The following is a 23,737-nucleotide window of genomic DNA, read 5'->3' on the forward strand; positions in this document are numbered from 1 at the left end:
AAACAAAGTTTGGATCTTTTTGTCTAGTCGTTTCAGATCCCTCAAATACTCAATTTTGTTTGCTTTAGTTTGTTTTACCTAATGCCTTTTTCCTGTTGATGAGTGTCTACTTTTTTATCTATGTAGGTGTACTATTTGCACATACACCTGGAGGAGATTTATGCCACATGCGGTAACGGTTCATATTAGAGAGGTAACACAATGTGTTTTTGTTAGAGCTATGGGGATTGGGGTGAATAGGGTGGTTCATGGTTAGAGCTAAGGGGTTTGAGGTGAATAAGGTGGTTCAAGGTGATTTCAGATGATGTTCATGGTGTTTGGTCAGTGGTGTTGTTTTTGGAAAGGAAGAGTTTTTCCTCTTTCTCTAGTTAACATTTGTTATCTTTTCCATCAAAAATGATAAAATGTTGGGGCTTCTCGCTCTAGGTGTCTTATAAGATCTATTTATAGTTTCTATTAGGGATAGGGTTGATTTCTATATTTATTAAAAAAATAATTTTATTATTTCAATAAGAAATATTGTTCATATTATTGTCTAGATTCATTTATTGATATCTTATTAATGACTTTTAATATATTTATTATAGTGAAAAGACATTTATTATGTTTTTAATTATTCTTTGACCTCTTCCTTCCTAATGTAATTTATAGACGTTGTTGGAGGAAAATGTTTCAACCATTGAATGTCTATTTTTGTCTTTTTATATTTCCCATCATTTAGAGTGACAAATGGTTTGACCATTGAGATAATTACATTAATCCTTGTAACATAAATTCTTACTAGTACAATTATCAGCCCCTCGCGCGAGAATTAAGAATTTATAAAATAATACTTTAAATCTATCAGTTTAAAGCAAAAATATTATATTATCGTACATACAAAATTACATAGTAACGAACATTAATAATTTTATAATTTATCTTTTTGCTTCCGGGAAGTGCTACTATTTGATATATTTGGGGAATCAAATGAACATCAATCTGAGATATTAAATTTTCTAATAAATAAATAATCATTGGTGAAAGGATAAATAAATTTTATAAGGCTGAAAAAGTGAACAAATATTCTAATTTTAACGTGTAGAAAGTTCAGCCCTACCTTTTGCTTTACATATATCATTTTAAAGTTCCCCATTTAAAAGTATCATAAGAAATTATTAAAATGGAAAATTAAAGGAAGAATGTATCTTATTGGACAAAAAATTAACTTATCATATATACTTGAAAGAGAAAAATATTACCCAAAACTTTTGAGTTTGTTTGGGTGTTTTTTAAAAATCAGCATACCAGAGTGATGGAGTTCACTTTGAAACTACACTTCTATTTCAATCGCAGTGTCGAGAAACACATCTATTACTTCAATTTACAACTTGGAGTAAACTTGATAATCTATCCATACTTCATATTGAATATGAAAACTTAATTTATTGTGTAGTTATCTATGTCTTTGGGATTAAAAGAGGCTCCAGCCTAATCATATTAATCTATAGGTCATCCGACACAACATCTTTGAATCCATGTCAAAAGTTTATTAATTCTTGTCTTCTTTTCCTGGTTCACTTCGCCCATCAAGGTACGATAAGGTTTTTAAGGTCTTTATGTCCTTACAATGGCATACCAAATTTGAATTTTGTCTTCAAGAGATGGTAGTATAGATCTTTAAGGGATTTTTTTATTGTACCTTCAACAATTGCAGTAGAGAAAACTTGGGTGAATACTCAATTAACATGTGTTATTTAATCTATACTAACAAATACTTATAACATAAATTTGCAGAAATATAAACAACAAAGTTTAAAACATGTAAGCATAAATTAATTACTGAAAAAAAACATAACAAGATCTGTAACAATAGAATGAAACATAAAGGAAAAAATTGAGCCCACTGAATGCACAGCGTCCCCTTAAGGATATTATTCCCCTCTAGTACCCGAGGTTTAAACGAATAAATCCTCTCAAGATATATAGAACGATTCTATTCAACAGTGTATTGATACAAAAATAATGGTGTAAGTGAGTCACTCAACAAAAGCAAAGTAAACGAATAATTAATTGTGCAGAAGAAAAAGAATATGTTCAGAATTGTCGTTGTTTAAAAATGAGAGGAAAACCCTCTATTTATAGACAACAAAGGGTAGTGTGAACAAATGCTTATTGTGCCTTATCGGAAAGATCACAACTCTTTGGAAAAGTTACAACCCTTCGGAAAGGTCACAACCTTTCATAAAAGTCACAATTTTTCATAAAAGTTGTAACTTTTCATAAAAGCCACAACTTTTCATAAAAGTTGCAATTTTTCATAAAAGTTTCAATTTTTCATAAAAGTCACAATGTTTTATGAAAATCGCAACTATTCATATTTCATTCAAAGCTCTAATAAATGACATTGACCTTCAATCTATATTGTACCACCCCTAAACAAAAAATTGATCAACTCAAATCACCAAAGGTAAAGTAAGATTATCAAGAAACGCATACTTCGTTCTGGTACCAGTTGGTTAAACATTAGTTTGGCCTGGTATTCCTATCTGACGATCAGTTGCTTAACTAAGTTCAAAGGGGGGCTGATATTTATACATATGGAAGATTTGGTGGCGGCTTAATTTGTAAGATGGTGGTGACGGTTGTGAAAGTTTTTGAGAGAAGGGTGTAACATCCCACCTTAGAAAGAGCCAAATATAGAAAGAACTAATTTGGAAAGAGCCAAATCTGAAATTTTTCAAGTTATGTTTAAGTTATGAGTTTTGGGTCAACTTCAAATGCCCATAACTTTCGGTAAAGGATGAGTTAGGTAGACATAAGGTATCAAATGAGAGTTCTTGGAATCCTCTTTCCAACTCCACCAAGTTTGATAATTTTTGAGCTCGTATGATGGAGATATGACTGTTTGAACTCAGGCTGTTCAATTAAGGAAAGTTACCCGAAAATATGAGGAGTATTTTGGTTTTTTCCTTACCCTTTCAGCTTTAAGAATTTTTAGTAAATAATTAGGGGTCTAAATTGATTTAGTTCTGTTTTCGCAAATCAAAATACGCTTAGGGTTTAGAAAAGAGTTCAAGAAAAGAAAATAGAAGAAGATTCAAGCGTTCGTCGAGTTCTTGAGGTTTTCTTACGGATTTTCGCCAAGGGTTTGATCTCGAAGAGGTATGTGAGTCTCATAGTGTTGGGTCATTCACCCATACGCCAATCATGTTATTTTTAGCGCAAGTTCATTCTTAAAGTCGAAGGATTTGAGTTCTTGTTTAGTTTTCTTGGAATATCTTTCATAATCTTGATTGTTGGGATTTTGATGAGTTCTTGGGATAAGTGTTATTGTTTTAAAGGTTGTTTCGAGTAGATTATCATGTACATATGTTGAGTATTCGACTCTAAGTGATTGGGGGAATAAACCATTTGATTCTAGTCGAATGAAGCTCATGAAATGAGTAGAAAAATTTGTCGGAATTGTCTGGGGGAATGGTAGCGCGGCGCGCCATAGATGCGCTAGCAAGGCTGGTGTGACGCACAAAGAATGGGTCTCTGAACTTAGGGGCTGGTGCGAGCTCCGCGCCAACAGTGCGCCTGGGTCATCTGCCCCCACCCTTTTTTCGTCATTTAGACCATCTAAGCCCTTCTAAAGTGTACCTTTACTTCATATTGATTCTAACTACTCTAAACTACTTCTAAACATCTAGAAATCATTCATAACATGAATCATAACCTTGAATCCGTAAATTCAAATTCAAGGTAGAGCTAGAGTCAAGTCTTGAGAGTTCCTTCGAATCTTTTGATGAGTCTTTTGCAAACATTTTAAAACTTGTTTTAAGACTAAAGCATTGAGTTTGAGAAAGAGTAGAGTTGAGTTCATTTTCTTTAAAATGATATATAGGAACTAAGTATTCCCAAGAATAAATGTTTTCACATTTAAGATGAGAGGAAACACTGATTTCCAAAAGAGTTTTCATGAGCAGTGATACACTTAAATTACACCTTCCTAAAGAAGTATAAGAGATTTTTATCAAGTAAAGAACCTAACTTTGAAGGTTAGGGTCGATCCCATGAGGAATATGGTTTAGACTTAAGCTAACTCACAATTATATTCGTTTAGTCAAACTATTTATGAGAAAAGTAAACAAAGGGGGGTTTTTGTAACTAAAGTAACAGATGGTTGATTTTAATCAATAAGTAACAAGTAAGCAAGATTCACAGTTTGAGAGATCAATATAAGATGAAAACTATGGTATATGTGTTCCCCACAAGCTTTTATAACTAACACAGTAATCCTAATAATGGTAATCCTATCGGAGTGTTTCACATGCAACGCCGATAAGTTATATTTCCCTACATGATTGGTAATCTTAGTAGGAACTTTCACGCGTGACTTGGTAAATCTACGAGTGTGTGCTTTACTAACCCTTACCTTCACCCCAGATTAGTCATTGTGTCAACTTGGTTGGGTATTCACCCTCACGTCAATTGATTAAAGTCAGACTATTAGATAGCAACAAATCCTTAACTAAATCTTTGTTGTTTAATCCTTTTCTATTCATTAACCCATTGGTAAGGCAAGTAGGAACGAGGCGAGTTCTAACGTTGTATACCGCTAAAAAGACTTCTAAATGAAAAGAATAGCAATACATACATAAACACTATTCAAAAATTACGTAGTTATTATTCATACGTTATTAATTGCTCATGGTTCCCACAACCCTAGTTTTGGATTTAGCTACTCATGCTTGAGAGTTCACAATTCATAATTAGGTTAAAAGAAATCATGAACTTACATTTAGAACAGATGAAAATCGAAATCTTGAATTGAAATTCAAGTTCAATTGCATAAACCAACTTCTGAAAATTAAATTGCTAAAAGTTTGCAAAATAATTCGAAAAGACCAAAAACAAAAGTCTACAATAATGTCTACCTCCCAAAAACAGAAATAACAACTAATATTTATAGTGTTTAAATCCTAAAACAACTAGGAAACTAAAATAACGAAAATTGGGTCGGATACGGTTTTGACTGGACTTGACCTATGGACAGTGGTTCGACCTATGGTCCGTGGGATACCTCCGTGGTTGAGGTACTGTAACTTCAAACTCTTTGATCTCATTGACGGATGTGCAGGACGGGTCGTCACTCGACCTACGGTCCGTCATTGGCTTCTGTGGTTCCACACTTGGTCAGATTTCCCTGAACTTTAACTACACTCCACCACCTACGGGCCGTCGTTGGACCTACGGTCTGTCATTGGCCTCGTCAGTAGCTGTTGCTGCTCTTTTCACTCAATCTTTAGTCAAACGGTACCGAACCAATTTCCTGCAAAGATTACATAAAAACATTATATCTAATAACAAAATAACTCAAGACACACACAAACTCTAAGTGAAATGCATCAAAAATACCGTAAATTCATGGTATATCAACACCCTCAACTTAAACTTGTTGATTGTCCTTAAGCGACACACTAAACTCTAAACGACACTTATGTAGAACCAAACATACAAAATCAAGCAATCACATGGCTTTCTCAATCAATTTCATCACTTAGTGCAAATCTTTTCATCTAGACTCAACAAGCTAACTCATGTGGATCAAAACATGACATAGATAGACAAATAGACATCGCAACATACACTTTTCAACAATCACCAAAGTACCAACTCTCCAACAATGTAACTAGTGCCCTCACTTCAAAGATATCCTTTTTTCACACCATAAATTTGATTTTTAAGTTTAAGGATCCAGTCAACACTCATGCTCAAAAGTGAATTCAAATACAGTTAGTGCTCAATTCCATAGGCTTGCCCTTATTTTCACTGCATATACTCTCCAAACTAATCACTAGGATCACTATAGGACTTTCTTATCTTGTAACGTATGCTCAGGGTCAGGTAGGGTAAAGTTAGGTACTTTAGTGACTTTTCTGCCCTCCTTGACATTACACTGGCTTCCTACCTCTTTTCTCAACTAATTCTAGACATATTTTTATTTTCTGCTTTTTTCCTTGACTCTCTTCAGCACAAATGTGACTTTGACTTTATTGCTCTTTTTTTTTCACTTTTTCTTTTTGATTTACTTCTTCTTTCTTTGTTTCTCATCATCATTATCATTCTTTTTGTTTCTTTTGACCTCAGTCATAGTACGACCCGGAAAACTAGTAGGTGAAACTAGAGCCTTACGAGTGAAGTGTTGAGTTTGATGTGGAGTTTTAGGTTGTAAGATGAGTTCCCGAGCTTAAGTTGAGGTGTTTAGGGGTTAGACGTCTAGGTACGACCCCTCAAGGACCAACCAAGGGTCCTTGAGGAGGACCCTAAAGTCTAAACCTCAAGGCTGCCTATGTTCCAAAATCTTTTGCCCAAAATGTGTGACCCACATAGGGGACCTACGTCCCGTAGGGTGGTGCACGTTCTGTGGGAGTGGTTCGTGGGTCAAAAGGGCAACTTAAGGAGCTGCAGGCTCAACCTATGCCCTACCAGTATGGGACATGAGCTGACCTACGCCCCGTAGGTGTGGACGTAGGTCATCACTGTAGGCTCTTCAAAATCGATTAGTTTAGGGTCTTAAGGTAAATTCCTATTTTAATTATATTAATGTGGAGTCATTTTAATTCATTTTAATAGACTAATATAAGTATTTTAAACCCATTAACTAGCCTATTTACTTCATAATTCCCAAGACCCCAAAACATAACCAACTCTCTCCCAATTATTCTCTCTCTAGAAACTCCATTGAAGAGCAAGAGCAAGATTAAGTTTAGGATTCATGGAGCAGCCTTTCTTCTTCAATTTCATGTGGAAATCTTCAAAAGCTATGGAAGTTTTCATCCTTGGTTAGCTATCACCCAAGGAGTCCCTTCATAAGCTTTTATCTCAAATCTAGAAATCCCCAAAAGCTAGGGTTTCAACTCAACCCCATGGATTCCTTTCAAAGTTGCTTTTAAAGGTTGAATTAGGTTTGTTTATGAATGTATTATAGATTTTATATGATTTCAACTTGAATTCCTTAAGAATCCATGAGTTCTCCAATCTGAGTTATGGTTCTTCTTTACATTATGAATGTTGTTGCAAGTTGGTCCAAATTGATTGGGTGTGAGTAGATTATGATGTGATTGCATGATTTTGATATGATTCTACATGTATACTTGACTAACCTAAGATTCTAGGGTGAAGTTGATGTGGCCTAGGGTTATGTCATGAAAGAGGCAAATTGAGGGTTTAGATGTGACCTTCTAAGATTGATGAACTTCTTGATAAATTGCCTTAGATTAGATCACCTAGACTTGAGTTGCTTATAAGTAAATCTTGTAGATATGAACTAAATTTATTAGGGCTTACATGATGAATCATGGTTGAAGTAGTATTGAGATTTAGTTTACTTGATGTTATATGACTATAATTGAGTAAGAATGAAACATGTGGTTAGTTTACCTTGAGAGTTAGGTTTACATGATGACCATGCGAGGTATTGCTTGGGAGTAATGCTTGTATTATGGAGATGAATCCTAAGGGCTTTAATAGTAAAAGCTAAAATGAATAAGTTAAGGATATTAGGGCTTAAAGAAGAAAGTTAATACGTATGTTGAATTGTATGTGGCATTATTGTGAAAGGACTTCATCCACATGACCTATAATATGAGTACATGAGTTTATGTATATAATGAATGATTTAGTTCAGTCAAGATTATATCCATGTCTAATGTAGTGAATGCTAGATGTGTTGACTTAATATGATCTATGATTCTTGAGTACAAGGTATGAGGGGTATGTATGAATATGATATCATGTGCATGTTTTATGAACAATTTGAGAGTGAAGTGCCTATAATGATAATGTTGTTGTTGTGTCGTTGAAAGGCCAATCACACATACACATATCCCCTCCTATGCATGAACATGACTATAATGTGACTAAGGTGTTGTTGAAAGGCTTATTCTCATATGCACCCTTACACATGACTATGCATGAAATATGTATGTTTATGATAAGCTTGTTGTTTTGATTGAAAAATTATTCTCATGAACACACTATGAATATGATGTGAAAGGTTTACTCGCATATTGATGAATCTAAGGTTGAAAGGACATTCCCACCTAATGAATCTATGAGTTGTTATGATGTTATGCTTGTTTGAGTGCCTAATGCATTCTTTCATGAACATGAACTTAAGTAAAGACTTAATATGAATTTAAAGGGAATTATGCCTAGAACTGAGTGGATATGAGTATGAGATGAGTTTATTCACGCTAGTAATTGGGTTCCCAATATGGTTATCTTATGAGATGGAAACCTTCACGTTAGTAGTTAGGTTTCTAGAAGCAATCTACATATCCCATAACTATGTGCCCACATAGGTCTTTAGCTAGTGGATCCACCTAAAAACTAATATGTTAGTCCTACCTTAAGCAAGTAGGACACATCTTTTCGGTGTGGGGGTAGAACATCGGATTCCATGTAGCTCACATGGTCTATGTCGGTTAAGGCTATATTTACCTATATGATAAGAATATGAATTATGACAAGGACATGAGTTATGTACTATGGTTCCTCAAGAGGTTCTACTTAGCATGAATTGGGGTATGAGACTTCATTCATACATTGCACAAGTAGGCTTTGAGAGTGGGCATAGTATGTCTCCTTTATGATATGATGATTATGAGTCAAATGTATGCTTTATATGAATTATTAACATGAACTATACTTATGGCTTCTTAATGAGCCTTATTTAGTGTGAGTGGGGGTATGTGACTTCACTTATACATTGTACAAGTAGACTTATAAAGGGGTTGTGGTGTGGTTTCCTTATGCTATGAAGATATATGAATTTATGTATGCATGATATGGATAGTTGCTATGAGTGACTCTACTTATTATAAGTTGTGAGCATGAATGTCTCCTTGTCTATGAGTGTTGGCAATGGATAAGGTTAAGGTATGTTATGCATGATTATGGTGGCCTAAAAGTGAGACTTAGTGTTAGGATTATAGGATCCTATCTATGCATTGCACAAGTGTAGCTTAGGGTTGCTTATGTGATAGTTATATTATGATGAGATGATCTTGGTATGTAATTATGTATGTGAACTATGTCTTGTGAAGATTGGAGTATGCATTATGTTTATGTTGGAGACTATGCTTGTGATTATCATGATATCCTTTATGCTATGATGAATTGTACATGATTTTTCTTATGAGCTACATTCTCCAACTATTTCAAAGATGATGTTCAAAAGTGGCATATAGCATGGTTTCAACTAAGATGTCCTTTTGAATTATTTGAACTCAATTTGTCCCCAAATCGGCACTCAATACTACTCCCAAAATGTAACTAGTTCATATGTTTAAAAACATAACGCTTTCTGTGGTTTGAGATAATTACTCAAAAACTAGCTCAAAGGCTCTCTTGGAAATTGGTGTTTCCTCTCTTGTTTAAATGTGAAAACATTTACTCTTTGGGAATACATAGTTCCCATATACTCTGTTGAAGAAAATGAACTTCATTTGTTACTCTTTACTCAACTCAAAACTCAAGTCTTAAAATAAGTTTAAAGCATTTGCAAAAGACTTCTTGAAATGACTCTAAGAACTTCTCTAAACTTGGCTCTTAACTTTCCTTGAATTTGAATTATGGATTCAAGGTTATGATTCGTGTTTATGGAAGATCTCATAATGGTTAGACGTACCACAGAGTGTAGAAATCAACTAGAAAACATAGGTACGATTCAAGAGAACTCAAACGGAAAGAAGTGGGAAAGGGTAGAGGTCTTGGCGACCGTGGCGTACTGAGTGGCGCAGGGCGCTCATTAATGTTTCAAAGATACTTCATCCAATTCTAAGTGTCAACGATCATTAGTTAATATATAACCCAACCAATTGAGTTGGGGTCGATCCTACTGAGAGTAGCTTTCTTTGAATTCAAATACGAAAGTATGACAATGACCTTTGTAGCTGAGCAACACAACATTTAACAGTTACACAGTCAAATTTCAAGATGTTGTTACCAACCCACTTCAAATTATCAACAAAAAACAATCAGATAACTAGGAAACACTTGGGGGTTCACTAACCAACTATCGAATTCAACTTAATGGCTGTATCTCATTACCAATATTGGTAATTCATCGCGGTAAAATGGACTATAATTAAGGCAATTACTTTCTCTCGAACAATTACCTCATTTCTGTTGAGTTCTGTCGAACCTCAACACTATCTATGAAATGACCAGCCCACACTCTCATCAAATCCACTCTCTCAAGCTGGATATAAAAGCTAGCTCTTGGGTTTCACTTTCTTAAGCTGAAACCGTCAAGACCCACTACTAAGGATGCCAAATTACTACGTTGGTTCTGTACTCCTCTCTCAAGCAAGCACAAAACTCTGAAATCTATCACACTAACTATGCAATATGGAAGTTTAACCACTATATTAATTTAGACCCACTTCAGATTAACATAAAAAATCACTATTCGATAACACCCATTTAGCAATATTCAACAATTAATCACATGGTCAAACCCCCAAGGTTAGGGTTTTAGCCAATCATAGTGAAAAGATGAAATTCAATACCTGTCACATTTTCCATAGCTAGGTAAATGAAATTTGAAAGTTAAAATTAATTAAAATCTTATCTATTACAAAATTTAAATGGGAAACCTTGATAAAATCACTTGAAATCCACAAAGGTAGTGTTATTGCTCTCAATCTTTTGTTCCCTACGTTTTTTGAATGCCTTCTCTCTCTTCCAAAAATCAATTTATGCAAGTCTGATGTGTGGCTATTTGAGACCAATCGGCGAGGTAAGTCGGGCATCGCCGACTGTTTGGTGACTCATCGATTCTCCTTCGTCTCACTTTCATTTTTCACCTCACCTTAGTCTAACCACTGTAATTTTAGGCGAGCCAGATCGAGATCGCCGTCTCATTCTGTGTTGCGCCCTTTTTCCTTTCATCTCGCCCATTAGCACTTATTTGGATCTCCATCAGTACTTTCGGTGAGCTTGTCATCCATCGCCGATGCGATTGGCGATGCACCGAGTGAAACTGCTACTCGTCGAAGCTACTCCTAATCCAGCCTTACCATTTTGTAACTTTAGGTGGTAGAGTGGTAACTTTGCGAGTCGCTGAGTGACATCGGCGATCATCGAGCTTTTTTTTCCCTTCTCTTTTTCGCTCGTGTTGTCTCTGTTGCTCATTTTCGTCCTAGCTTTGTTCCTCAATCCATATATCTGAAGATCACGGGTTTTACATCAGCATAAAATAAGCATATGAGGATACTAAATCATTATAAATAAAGCCCTAAATGAGTCCAAATCTCGAACTCATCAAAACCCCCAACTTAAACTTTTGTTTGTCCTCAAGTAAAACTCAAGTTCAGCAGTTCAAAAGGGATGTCTCAAACATTAATACACAAGAGTCAATAATGAATGCACTCAACAAGACTCAACTTACTCACGCAAGGATCAATTGTGCACTAAAAGGTTCAAGTTGTGACTTACCATTCTCAAAGATTCTCAAGTTCACAATACTTGCTTCAAATGCAAGTTCAAGCTCAACAAAGGTACTCAAATGCCCTCACACAAAGGTGATTCCATATTCACACACTATTCTTCATTAATTTAAAGTTCCTAAATCACATACAACTCTCACACTCTCAAAGATGAACACATGCATGGCTTCACCCATAGTTTTGCCTTATTTTCCACTTAACATTAATTTCAGCTCATTCAATATCAAAATGATCATTTTAAGGCTTGAAACGAGGCTGAGTGTAAATGTATGGTCATTTAGGCTCAATGGCTGCTATCCTCATGAAATGTGGTATTAACAACACTTTATTTCCTTTTCTTCAACATTTGCACTCATTCTCACAAGTCACCCCATTATTCACTTCTCATGGAGTACCGGACACCCTATTTCTCTTACAACTTTCACAACTTTATTTCACAACTTTTTCGTTCTTTTTCTTTTTCATTCTTCATTTCTTTTCTCTCTTTTTTTAATTTGTTTTTTATATGGAGGGGTTCCATATTTCTCATAACCATGGCTCAAGAGGGACTTCTTTTACATTTCTTGATTTACCTTCTCTTTTCACCACACCCCCAACTTAGGATTTTGGCCTAAGTTGGCAATTCAAACAAACCACACTTCATGAGGATTATAGGTGAAGGGATAGAGAGAGGTCTCATTTGCTCAAGTTTCATCCAAGAAAAGGACAGGGCACAAAGGGGTTCAAGAAAAGTTCACACACTCACAAGTTAGGCCACAAAAGAGGTATAATGTTAAATTGGTTCACTCTTCAAAATTGTTGCCTAAGATCATTTCAAGAGCTTGCATCACTTAGTCAACTGGACCAATGGGGAAAATTCTTGGTGTTATCACACATGGTTCACGGTAAGCTCATCACACAAGGCATTGGCACCAATATTAAACAAGACTCTATACTTTCGCTAGTGTTTAATGTTCATCACAAGAGACTCAATTCAATAATCATCTAGTCACAACGAGATGCAAAAAGTTCACATATTTTCTATGCAACTTCATTTGGTCTCATCATAGCCGCACATTCATTTCTGTTCGATTGAGAGCACCATTCAAGTCATCGTTATTGATCATAATCGATACTCAAATTTGCACAAGAACAACCACAATTAAACACACAAGAGGTGGCAAAAAATTAATTTTCAGAAGGAAATATTTCAAAACGGTCCAAGAACACAAGGGACTCATTGACCAAGCACACACCCCCACCAAAAGCATTTAACATTGTCCCCAATGTGAGTAGAGAACAGACACTCCCACAAATAAAAATAAGAATAAAAATAAAAACTAACAAATAAAGATAAAATTCTAGTATGTAAACATGCAGAGCAAGGTCATGAGGAATCTTCACTAAGCGCCCAGTTTGCAAGAAAATGAAACAGTCGTCGAATGCCTCGGTGATGCGCCCAATGGTCCAGATATCGCCCTAAGTTTCAGTGTGCGACACTCTAAGAAAGGGGCAATTCTGTAGAGATGAAGGAGGTCGCCGAATTGGTCGGCGCTTTGCATAATGGACTTGTAACATTGTTGAACAATCATTGAGTTAAGCTATCAGCGATGGAGTAGAACAACGGAAAAAATCGGGTCGCCTAACCACATCGGCGATTCGCCGAGTGATGAAGGTCTCTCGCCAAATGTTCCAGTGTCTCATCTCTATTTTTGAAGTCCATAAGACGGACTATGTCGTGCTCGCCGAACTGATTCGGCGATCCGCCAACATCTTCTTATCACGCAATATCTTGCACCTGCCAAATCAACACACATTATTTGAAACACTAACACTTGGGTACTTCCTAAGAAGCACCTTATTTAACATCGTGGCACGACGTGGAAATGCACTCAAGCATCTTCCAGGTAAACCACCTCAATCAGAGAAATCTCTTGGCACTCGCCAAAGTATAACTTCAAGCGTTTCCCATTCACCTTGAATGCAGGTCCTTCTTGACCTTCAACTTCGATAGCACCATTTGTGAACACTCGTGTCACTCTAAACGGCCCTGGCCATTTGGACTTGGGCTTTCCTAGAAAGAGTCTAAGTCGAGAGTTATATAGTAACACCCAATCTTCCACTCTGAACTCCCTCTTAAGGATTTTAGAATCATGCCATTTCTTCATCATTTCCATGTAAATGGTTGAACTATCGTAAGCCTTGAACCTGAATTCATCCAACTCATTTAATTGCTCTACTCCCTCTTTTGAATTTTTTGTCCAGTCCAAATTTAGGGCTTTCAATGCCCATAATGATTTGTGTTCCGATTTAACTGGCAGATGGCAAGATTTACCGAAAACTAGCTGATACGGAGACATACCAATTGGTATTTTGTATGCGGTGCGATACGACCATAGCGCGTCATCAAGCATTCGAGACCAATCAGTCCTATTAGCATTCACTGTCTTGGCTAAGATGATCTCTCGATTTGACACTTCAACTTGGTCGCTCATTTGGGGATGATACAGAGTTGCTACTTTATGTTTCACTCCATACTTACTCAATGCGGCTGAGAACCACTTGTTGCAGAAGTGGGATCCCCTATCACTAATAATAGCCCGAAGAGTACCAAATCTAGCACAGATGTAGCATTTGAGGAATTGAACAACACTTCTCCCTTCATTGTTTAGAAGTGCAATAGCCTCCATCTATTTAGAAACATAATCTACGGCCACCAAAATATACTTATTACCAAATGAACTCACAAATGGGCCCATGAAATCTATTCCCCAAACATCAAATAACTCAAGTTCTAAAATGGGTGTAAGAGGAAACTCGTGTCTTTTGGACACTCCGCCTTGTTTCTAGCATTGAGTGCACTTCTTAACAAACTCATAAGCATCTTTGTAGACTGACGGCCAATAGTAGCCACTTTGGAGGACTTTAGCAGTCATACGTACACCACTATGATGACCCCCAACCGGTGAAGCATGACAAGCATGGAGAATTTTGATGGCTTCTTCTTCCGGAACACATCTCTTAATGATATGGTCTGCACACTCTCTGTATAAATATGGTTCATCCCAAAAGTACTTCTTAACATCGAACAAGAACCTCTTTTGTTGGTAGAAGTTCAGTTCGTCCAGCATTATTCCACACACTACGTAATTGGCAAAATCAGCATACCAAGGAGGTTGTTTAAGAATTACCGTGAATACATGTTTATCGGGAAAAGAATCATTTATGTCGATCTCCAGCTCGTCATTTTCCCTGCCTTCCAATCATGATAAGTGGTCAGCCACCTGATTTTCACAACCTCTCTTATCTTTGACTTCAAAGTCGAATTCTTGCAACAGTAGCACCCACCTTATCAATCTTGGCTTGACATCCTTTTTTGCCATCAAATAACGCAGTGCAACATGATCAGTGTGAACAACCACTTTAGTACCTAGCAAGTATTCCCGGAACTTCTCAAACGCATAAACTACCACAAGTAACGCTTGTTCTGTAACTGTATAATTATGTTGAGCACTATCTAGAGTTTTGCTTGCGTAGTAAATGGGGTGAAATAGTTTGTTGCATTTTTGCCCCAATACAACACCTAATGCCGTGCCGCTTGCATCACACATTACTTCGAAGGATTCTGACCAATCGGGACTAATGATAACCGGGGTGGAGACCAATTTTTCTTTCAAGCACTTGAAAGCCACCATGCAAGCATCATCAAAATGGAATTTCACCTCCTTCTCCAAGAGTTTGCATAAAGGATGTGCGATCTTTGAGAAGTCTTTGATGAACCTCCGATAAAAATCGGCATGTCCCAAGAAACTACGAACACCCTTTATTGAAATTCGTGGTGGTAACTTCTCAATTACTTCAAACTTCGCTTTATCAACCTCCAGCCCCTTTTGCGACACTTTGTGACCAAGAACTATACCTTTCTTAAGCATGAAGTGGCATTTTTCCTAATTTAGCACCAAAATTGTCTCCACACATCTTTGGAGAACTTGTCCTAAGTGTGCTAAGCATGCTTCAAAGGTGTCACCCACAATCGAGAAGTCATCCATGAATACCTCTATTGAATCCTCCACCATGTCAGCAAAAATAGATAAGATGTAGCGCTGAAATCTTGCCGGAGCATTATATAACCTGAATGACATCCGTTTGAAGGCAAAAGTTCCGTATGGGCAGATGAAGGTAGTTTTCTCTTGGTCTTCCGGAGCAATGGAGATTTGGTTATAATAGGAATACCTATCCAAAAAGCAATATCAACCTCTCTCTGAGAGTTGATCAAGTATTTGATCCATGAAAGGCATGGGAAAGTGATTCTTTTCAGTCCACGAATTTAACTTTCGATAATCCATACATACTCTCCATCCGGTCACCGATCTCATAGATACAAGCTCCCACTTTTTATTTGGGACTACTGTGATGTTTCCCTTTTTTTGGCACACATTGTATCAGACTTACCCATTTGCTATCCACAATAGGATAGATCACACCTGCGTCCAACCACTTTATTATCTCCTTTTTCATCACCTCTTACATTGGTGGGTTCAATCTTCGCTGATGTTCAACACTCGGCTTACAATCACTATCAAGCTGAATTTTATGAGTGTAAATACCGGGAGGAATGCCCACTATGTCAGTGATAGTTCAACCTATAGCTTTGATATGCCTTCTCAACACCTCAAGGAGTAATTTTACCTGCCATTCGAGCAAGTCAGCTGCATTGATCACCGGTAAGGTGTTATTTTCCTCCAAGAAAGCATATCGGAGATGAGAGGGAAGTACTTTCAACTCCAGATTTGGTGGTTCTTCTGTTGATGGCTTTGCGGGAGGACTTTCTCGATTTTTTAGATCAATGTCCAACTTCAATGGAGTCTTTGAATATCCCACCCCCAAGCCTGAAAGAGCAGCTACTACATTCATAGCCTTGAATTTCGAATTCATCATAGTTAGCAAGCACAACTTCAAGTGGTTCACTCATACACATCAAATGGCTCACACTAGCCACCGCCTCATCAATAACATCAACAGTGGAGACCACGTGAATATCACTTGGGTGCTTCATTGACATACAAACAATAAAGGTTACTTCATCTTCGTTCACCCAAAACTTCAGTTCTCCGCTTTCAACATCCACCAACACTCTCCCAGTTTCCAAGAATAGTCTTTCCAAAATGATGGGAATTTCAGCATCTATTTCACAATCGAGAATGACAAAATCATTTGGGAAAATGAATCAGTCAACCTTTACCAAGATGTCATATAGTATCCCCACAGGATGTTTAATTGATCGGTCTGCCATCAAGAGTTTCACTGTTGTGGCTTTCGGTTCACCCAACCCAAGTTGTTTATAGATCGCATATGACATTAGGTTGATGCTTGCTCCCAAATCGCATAGGGCTTTAGCAAATTGAAACATGGCGATGGTGCAAGGGATGGTGAATGCTCCAGGATCTTCCCTCCTTTTGATCAGCTCCTTAGTCATAATTGCACTACAACTATGAGAAACTTCGATTGTCTCAAAATCCAAGCTCATTTTCTTTGTGACTAACTCCTTCATAAATTTGGCATAACCCGACATTTCCAACAATGCTTCCACCAGAGGGAGATTAATTGATAATGTCTTAAACATCGATAAAAACTTCTTGAACTTCTCATCCTCATTCTTCTTCTTGAGACGTTGGGGAAATGGATGAGATATTTTGGGTAAAGGTTGCATAACTTTTGGGATTGGATTGTATTTCTCCACATCTTTTTGTGGTTCTTTGGCAATGCTTTGATGAATAGGTGTCTCTTCTTCCTCCATACCTTTGTTTTCTTCATACATTTGAGCTTCTTTATTGCCTGTCATGTCACCTATTGCTACCTTTCCACTACGAGTAACCACAACCAACCCTCTATCATCATCTTCTGTTGTGATTTTAAGTTTCAATTGTGCTGAAAATAAACTCAACTAACCTACAAGTATCTTGATTGCATCTGCGTGAGAGTTCACTTTATTGTTCAATGATGAAAAGTCAGCTTGCATCCCTTTCAATAAATCATCCGAACCTTCAACTTTATTAAGGATGCGTGACAGCAAATCGTTCACCCGAGGACTATTTGCACTCCCTTTCAATTTTGGGCTCTCACTCGAGTGAGTGTGGTCCTCTCATGGTCATCCTCCCGTTTCCAATAATCAATTTTCTCAGCCCAATCTTGATAGTATCTTCTTTGCTTTTCCCCTTTGTGATAGTTCCAACCGTGATTCCCACCTCACTCTAAATAGCGTGGGTGGAAACCCTCCTCGTATTTCTTGGAGTTCCAACCTTGATTCTCCTTCGATTTTGAATAACCTAAGGAAGAACCCTCCTCAACTCTAATACTCCACTTGTCCCCTTGGGCTTTCCCACATTCTTCATCATATGCTCTTGTAATAGCTACATTTGGGTCAACATCTTCTTGGTGTTTTCATCCCTTTCTCTTTCCTTATCAAGTTGTTCTTGTGTCATTCTAAAACAAAAAGGGGAGACTTGATCCTCTTGAGTGTACCAAGCTTGATTTATTTTTGTCATGTCATCAAGAAGAAATGAAGCCACCTCAAATAATTGCAACATTATTCCCCCTCGTACTAATTGATCAACCACTTCTTTATTAACTGAATCAAGACTCCGTTAAAAATATTGGAGTAGCAAATCGTTTGGTAGCCCATGAGTTGGGCATTTGAGTAAGAGTTTCTTAAACCTTACCCACGTTTCATGGATGGGTTCACCCTCCCATCGCTTGAAACCTTTAATGTCATCTCTAAGTTTCATCATCCTTGATGGGGGAAAGAATATCACATTGAATGTTATAATCAACTCCTCCCATGATGTGATGAAGTTGTTTGGTAACTCGGCCAACTACTTGTTAGCCTTCCCCGTCAAAGATAATGGAAATAACATAAGCTAGATTGACTCTTGTGACACATTCTTGAATGAAAATGGGCTGCACACCTGTATAAAATTTCTTACATGCTCATGTGGGTCTTCGTGATCTAGCCCTCCATAGAGTCCCCTCGTTTGGAGGACATGAAGAGTCGTGCTACTTACCTCAAATATTGCATTCCACTCAGTTTGTGGTAGGCAAATTGCACCCATTTCACCTGGTTGAGATGGGTTGTAAACATTATTGATATCAGTGATACCGTCCTGATGACCTGCTTGGCTACCATTAACCTCTTCCTCACTCATTTTTACTTCTATTTATTCCAACCAATACTACACAATGCAGTCAAAGCTGATTCAACTACAACCAACAAATTCACAAGTCAAATCTTCGATAAAAGAACTCTAAGTAATGCTACTCCACGACAGCTATGCAATTTTGATTAACGTTTCAAAGACACTTCATCCAATTCTAAGTGTCAACGATCATTATTCAGTATATAACCCAACCAACTGAGTTGGGGTCGATACCACAGAGAGTAGCTTTCTTTGAATTCAAATACGAAAGTATGACAATGACCTTTGCAGCTGAGCAACACAACACTTAACAATTACACAGTCAAATTTCAAGATGTTGTTACAACCCATTTCAAATTATCAACAAAAAACAATCAGATAACTAGGAATCACTTGGGAGGTTGACCAAACAACTATCGAATTCAACTTAATGAGTGTATCTCATTACCGATAATGCTAATTCATCACGGCTAAAATAGACTATAATTAAGGCAAGTTTCTCTCGAACAGTTACCTCATTTATGTTGAGTTCTCTCGAACCTCAACACCATCTACAAAATAACCACCCCACGCTCTCATCAAATCCACTCTCTCAAGCTAGATACAAAGGCTAGCTCTTAGGTTTCACTTTCTCAAGCTGAAATCGTCAAGAGCCATTACTAAGGATGCCAAATTACTATGTTGGTTTTGTACTCCTCTCTCGAGCAAGCACAAACCTCTGAAATCTATCACACTAACTATGTAATACGGACGTTAAACCACCATAGTAATTTAGACCCGCTTCATATTAACATAAAAAATCACTAATCGATAACACCTATTTAGCAAAATTCAACAATTAGTCACATGGTCACACCCCCAAGGTTAGGGTTTTAGCCAATCATAGTGAAAAGATGGAATTCAATACTTGTCACATTTTCCATAGCTGGGTAAACAAAATTTGAAAGTTAAAATTAACCAAAATCTTATCTATTACAAAATTTAAATGGGAAACCTTGCTAAAACCACTTGAAATCCACAAGGGTAGTGTTTTTGCTCTCAGTCTTTTGTTCCTTACATTTCTAAATGCCTTCTCTCTCTTCCAAAAATCAGTTCATGCAAGTCTGATGTGTGGCTGTTTGGGACCAATCAACGAGGTAAGTCGGGCTTTGCCAATCGTTCGGTGACTCGCCGATTCTCCTTCGTCTCACCTTCATTTTTCACCTCTTCTTAGTCCAACCACTATAATTTTAGTCAAGCCAGATCGGGATCGTTATCTCATTTCGCGATGCACCCTTTTTCCTTTGATCACGCCCATAAGCACTTATCTGGATCTCTATTAGTACTTTCGACGACCTTGTCATCCATTACCGATGCGATCGGCGACGCACCAAGTGGAACTACTGCTCGCTGAGGCTACTCCTAATCTAGCCTCAGCGTTCTGTAACTTTAGGCGGTAGAGTGGAGACTTGGCGAGTCGCCGAGTTACATCGGCGATCATCACGCTTGTTTTCCCTTCTCTTTTTCGCTCGTGTTGTCTTCGTTGCCCATTTATGTCCTAGCTTTGTTCCTCAATCCATATATCTGAAGATCAAGGGTTTTACATCAATTGTTTGCACAAAATAAGCATTTGAGGATACTAAATCATTATAAATAAAGCCCTAAATGAGTCCAAATCTCAAACTCATTAGGCGCCAGACCTTAAACTGCACAGTCTGGGTTGGGGTGCACTGAGTGGCACGGAGTCCCAGAGCCCAAATTACAGATGCCTTATGCTCGCGCACTGAGTGGCATGGTGTGCCAGCTCCCTGCACTGAAAATCCATGAATTTTTTTGCTCGTTTTTCAACCCTAAAACGTCTAGATTCGATTGGTTTCTTCCCCAAACACTTAGACTCGAATACACAACAAAAGTATACAAGAATCTACTCAAGAACAACCTCAAATCTTATGAAATTAATTCAAGAACTCCTCGAAACCTCAACAATCAAGATCCATATAGAAACTTTAACAAAATCCATCAAGAACTCAATTATTCTACTTTCAAGAACATAAATATGCTGAATTAAATCATGATTGGTGAGTGGGAAAATGAACCCAATGCTATGTGATCTCATATACCCCGTAGGGATTAACCCTTGGTGAAATCCGCAAGCAAAATTCAAGAACGCGACGAACCTTGGCCTTTCTCCTCCTTTCTCCTCTTTTCTCTTCTCTCAAAGCCCTAGAGTTATTTTGCAAAGCTTAAACTGAACCAAATAAGTTTAGACCCCAATTAGATTACTAAAAATGAATTAAACCAATTGGGTAGGGAAAAGACCAAAATATCCCTCTTAAATCCGGGTAACTTTCCTTAACTGGATTGCCCGACTTCGAACGGGCATATCTCCCTCATACGAGCTTGAAAATTAGATACCCCTTGTTCTTCGACATTCCCGAAATTCTGCATTGGTGACCTCTCCTTGGGGTTGCACTTCTAGCGCATTAGGTACCCCTTGTTCCTCAACATTACTCGTAGTGGGACAACCTCTGATAGCTTTTTATAGAGGCATGATCTGAAAGACACGTGCGAGCACGAATTAAAAGAAACTTTTTAGAGATAAACTCTATCGCACAAAATGAGTATGAAAGAAGTGAGATTGTTCCTAAATGTCGCAGACTCCTAATTTTAGATGTGGCACGCTTCACACCGATAAGTAGGACTCTATAGAAATGACTTCATAGACTCCCTAGGACTCTTGAACTCTGTGCTCTGATACCAAGTTTTTCACTCTCCGAGCGTACACCTTGGGCGGGACTGGCACTTGAGAACCATTGCTGGCCCCAAGCGAACCCTTGGCCTGGATAAACTCTTAGCGGAAGACTTTAAGCATTAATTAAAAGAAAACAAATGTAATTTTACTCAACTGTCTCAAAATAACTTAGAATGTTTTTGAATTAAACATACAACTAGCCAAATTAGTTGTAACTCAAGCCTTATAACAAAATAGTTGAATATGGAAAGACTAATGAACTATAATTATCCATCTATGAAGCCTCTAATACTAAGAGGGATATTGGGACAAGACCCACGATCATTCTAACAACTGAAATACTAAAACAATATAAAAAGGATCCTCCCTAAAACAAGGAGGCTCACCAAATGACTCTGAAATTCTCAACTGGATCAACGAAACATTGGACGCTGATCATGGTTGCTTGTATCTACATCATAAAAGATACAGACCAAATAACATCAGTACATTAAATGTACGAGCATGCAAAGGGAATTCTAAAACAAGACATAAGCTTGAAAGAAACTGAATGAACATACCTGGTCTCAACTCATTTCAATATAAAGCAGTAATATACATTATGGATTCACGATTATGATTTGTGTCTATGGAAGATCTCATAATGTTTAGACGTACCTTAGAGTGTAGAAAATAACTAGAAAACATAGGTACGATTCAAGGGAACTCAAACGGAAAGAAGTGGGAAAGGGTAGAGGACTTGGCGACCCTGGCGTACTGAGTGGCCCAGGGCGCCAGACCTTAAAATGCACAGTCTGGGTTGAGGAGCACTGAGTGGCGTGGCGCTCTAGAGCCCAAACTACAAACACCTTATGCTGGTGCACTGAGTGGCGCGGTGCGCTAGCCCCCTGCTCAGAAAACCCACGAATTTTCTTGCTCATTTTTCGACCCTAAAACGTCTTAGATTCGATTGGTTTCTTCCCCAAACACTTAGACTCGAATACCCAACCAAAGTATACAAGAATCTACTCAAAAACAACCTCAAATCTTATGCAATTAACTCAAGAAGCCCTCAAAACCTCAACAGTAAAGATCTGAATAGAATCTTCAACAAAATCCATCAAGAACTCAATTACTCTACTTTCAAGAACATAAATACGCTAAATTAAATCATGAATGGCGCGTGGGTGAACAAACTCAACACTATGTGATCTCACATACCTCGTAGGGATTAACCCTTGGTGAAATCCGCAAGTGAAACTCAAGAACGCGATGAACCTTGGCCTTTCTCCTCTTTTCTCTTCTGTCAAAGCCCTAGCATAATTTTGCAAAGTGTAAACTAAACCAAATCAGTTTAGACCCCAATTAAATTCCTAAAAATTAATTAAACCAATTTTGTAGGGAAAAGACCAAAATACCCCTCTTAAATTCGCGTAACTTTCCTTAACTAGACAACCCGACTTCGAACGGGCATATCTCCCTCGTACAAGCTCGAAAATTAGCAAACTCGGTGGCGTTGGAGAAATAATTCAAAAAAATTTCACTTTATATCATATGGCACATCTAACTCATTCTGTATTGAGAGTTATGATCATTTGAAATTGAGCCAAAACTCATACTCAACATAACTTGCCAATATTTCCAAAAATGGTTATTTCTAATTCTAGTTCTTCCAAATAGCGGGGTGTTACACACTGACCCCCAAATTTGTCTAAGGAATAGGTATATCATATATGTTCCTTTTGATATTATAACAACTACTTTATGTAAAGAAAATAAAGTAATGACACAGTATTTTATCGCGGAAAATCCTGGCTCATAAAGGGTAAAAAAACCACGACATACATATCTGTAGGATTTAACTCTACTTCATTAAACTCTGAGCCTCAACAAAAGATTACAAACGTACAAAACCTAAGGAATTATAAACTCTAATTCCTAGATGCTAGCAAACAACTAGATCATCAACCCTACTTCAAGTTATGAATTCAGATTACAACTCTTACAATCCCAGTAACTCTAATTCCTAAACTCCAACACAACCCCCCCCCCCCCCCCCCCCCCAAGATTTATGTTCTTGGTGGGTCTTTAAGTCCCCCCTACTTGAAGACATTATTCCTACTCTAGTTTATACTTCACTAGATCTAGAAAGAATTAAAGATACAACTCGATAAAAACCCAATACAAGCAAACATGACTTAAGAACTATAAAGCATAAGCATATGGATAAGGTTTTTCAATCTTGTCTCCTTGCATTGGCTGCACTTTGTAATCCGAAATTACTCAAATATAAAATCCCTCTATTTGATTGTATTATGCTTTTTAATTCTCTGTTTAAGTGCGCATGTTTCTTTGAAGAAAACCATGCTTTATTT

General features: G+C 37.4%; 1 protein-coding gene and 1 non-coding gene across 2 annotated transcripts; one reads left to right on the forward strand and one right to left on the reverse strand.

Annotated features, from left to right (window-relative positions):
- Positions 1 to 14,305: 14,305 nt before the first annotated feature.
- LOC125839017 (uncharacterized) lies at positions 14,306 to 18,661 on the reverse strand. Its single transcript, XM_049518014.1, has 8 exons — positions 18,521 to 18,661; positions 16,785 to 17,403; positions 16,450 to 16,643; positions 16,149 to 16,376; positions 15,988 to 16,043; positions 15,515 to 15,590; positions 14,808 to 15,406; positions 14,306 to 14,711 (listed from the first exon to the last, which is right to left on the reverse strand). Exons 1-8 carry the CDS (start codon positions 18,659 to 18,661, stop codon positions 14,306 to 14,308), a joined length of 2,319 nt encoding a protein of 772 aa, XP_049373971.1.
- LOC125839108 (small nucleolar RNA R71) lies at positions 18,135 to 18,241 on the forward strand. The gene has a single exon (XR_007443655.1). It is a non-coding gene; the product is annotated as a small nucleolar RNA R71 (small nucleolar RNA).
- Positions 18,662 to 23,737: the final 5,076 nt, after the last annotated feature.

Source organism: Solanum verrucosum, unplaced genomic scaffold, assembly GCF_900185275.1.
Source record: "Solanum verrucosum unplaced genomic scaffold, falcon-dt-bn FXZP01000163.1, whole genome shotgun sequence".
Lineage (NCBI taxonomy): Eukaryota > Viridiplantae > Streptophyta > Magnoliopsida > Solanales > Solanaceae > Solanum > Solanum verrucosum.

Bases quoted from the DNA above. Each gene is read 5' to 3' on its own strand.
- LOC125839017 (XM_049518014.1), bottom strand. From the start codon at position 18,661: ATGAGTGAGGAAGAGGTTAATGGTAGCCAAGCAGGTCATCAGGACGGT. The intron at 16,377-16,449 runs GTGAGCCATTTG...TCGAAATTCAAG, and splicing joins TTGATGAGGCGGTGGCTAGT to GCTATGAATGTAGTAGCTGC. The intron at 16,044-16,148 runs GTAAAATTACTC...CATAAAATTCAG, and splicing joins CTGACTTGCTCGAATGGCAG to CTTGATAGTGATTGTAAGCC.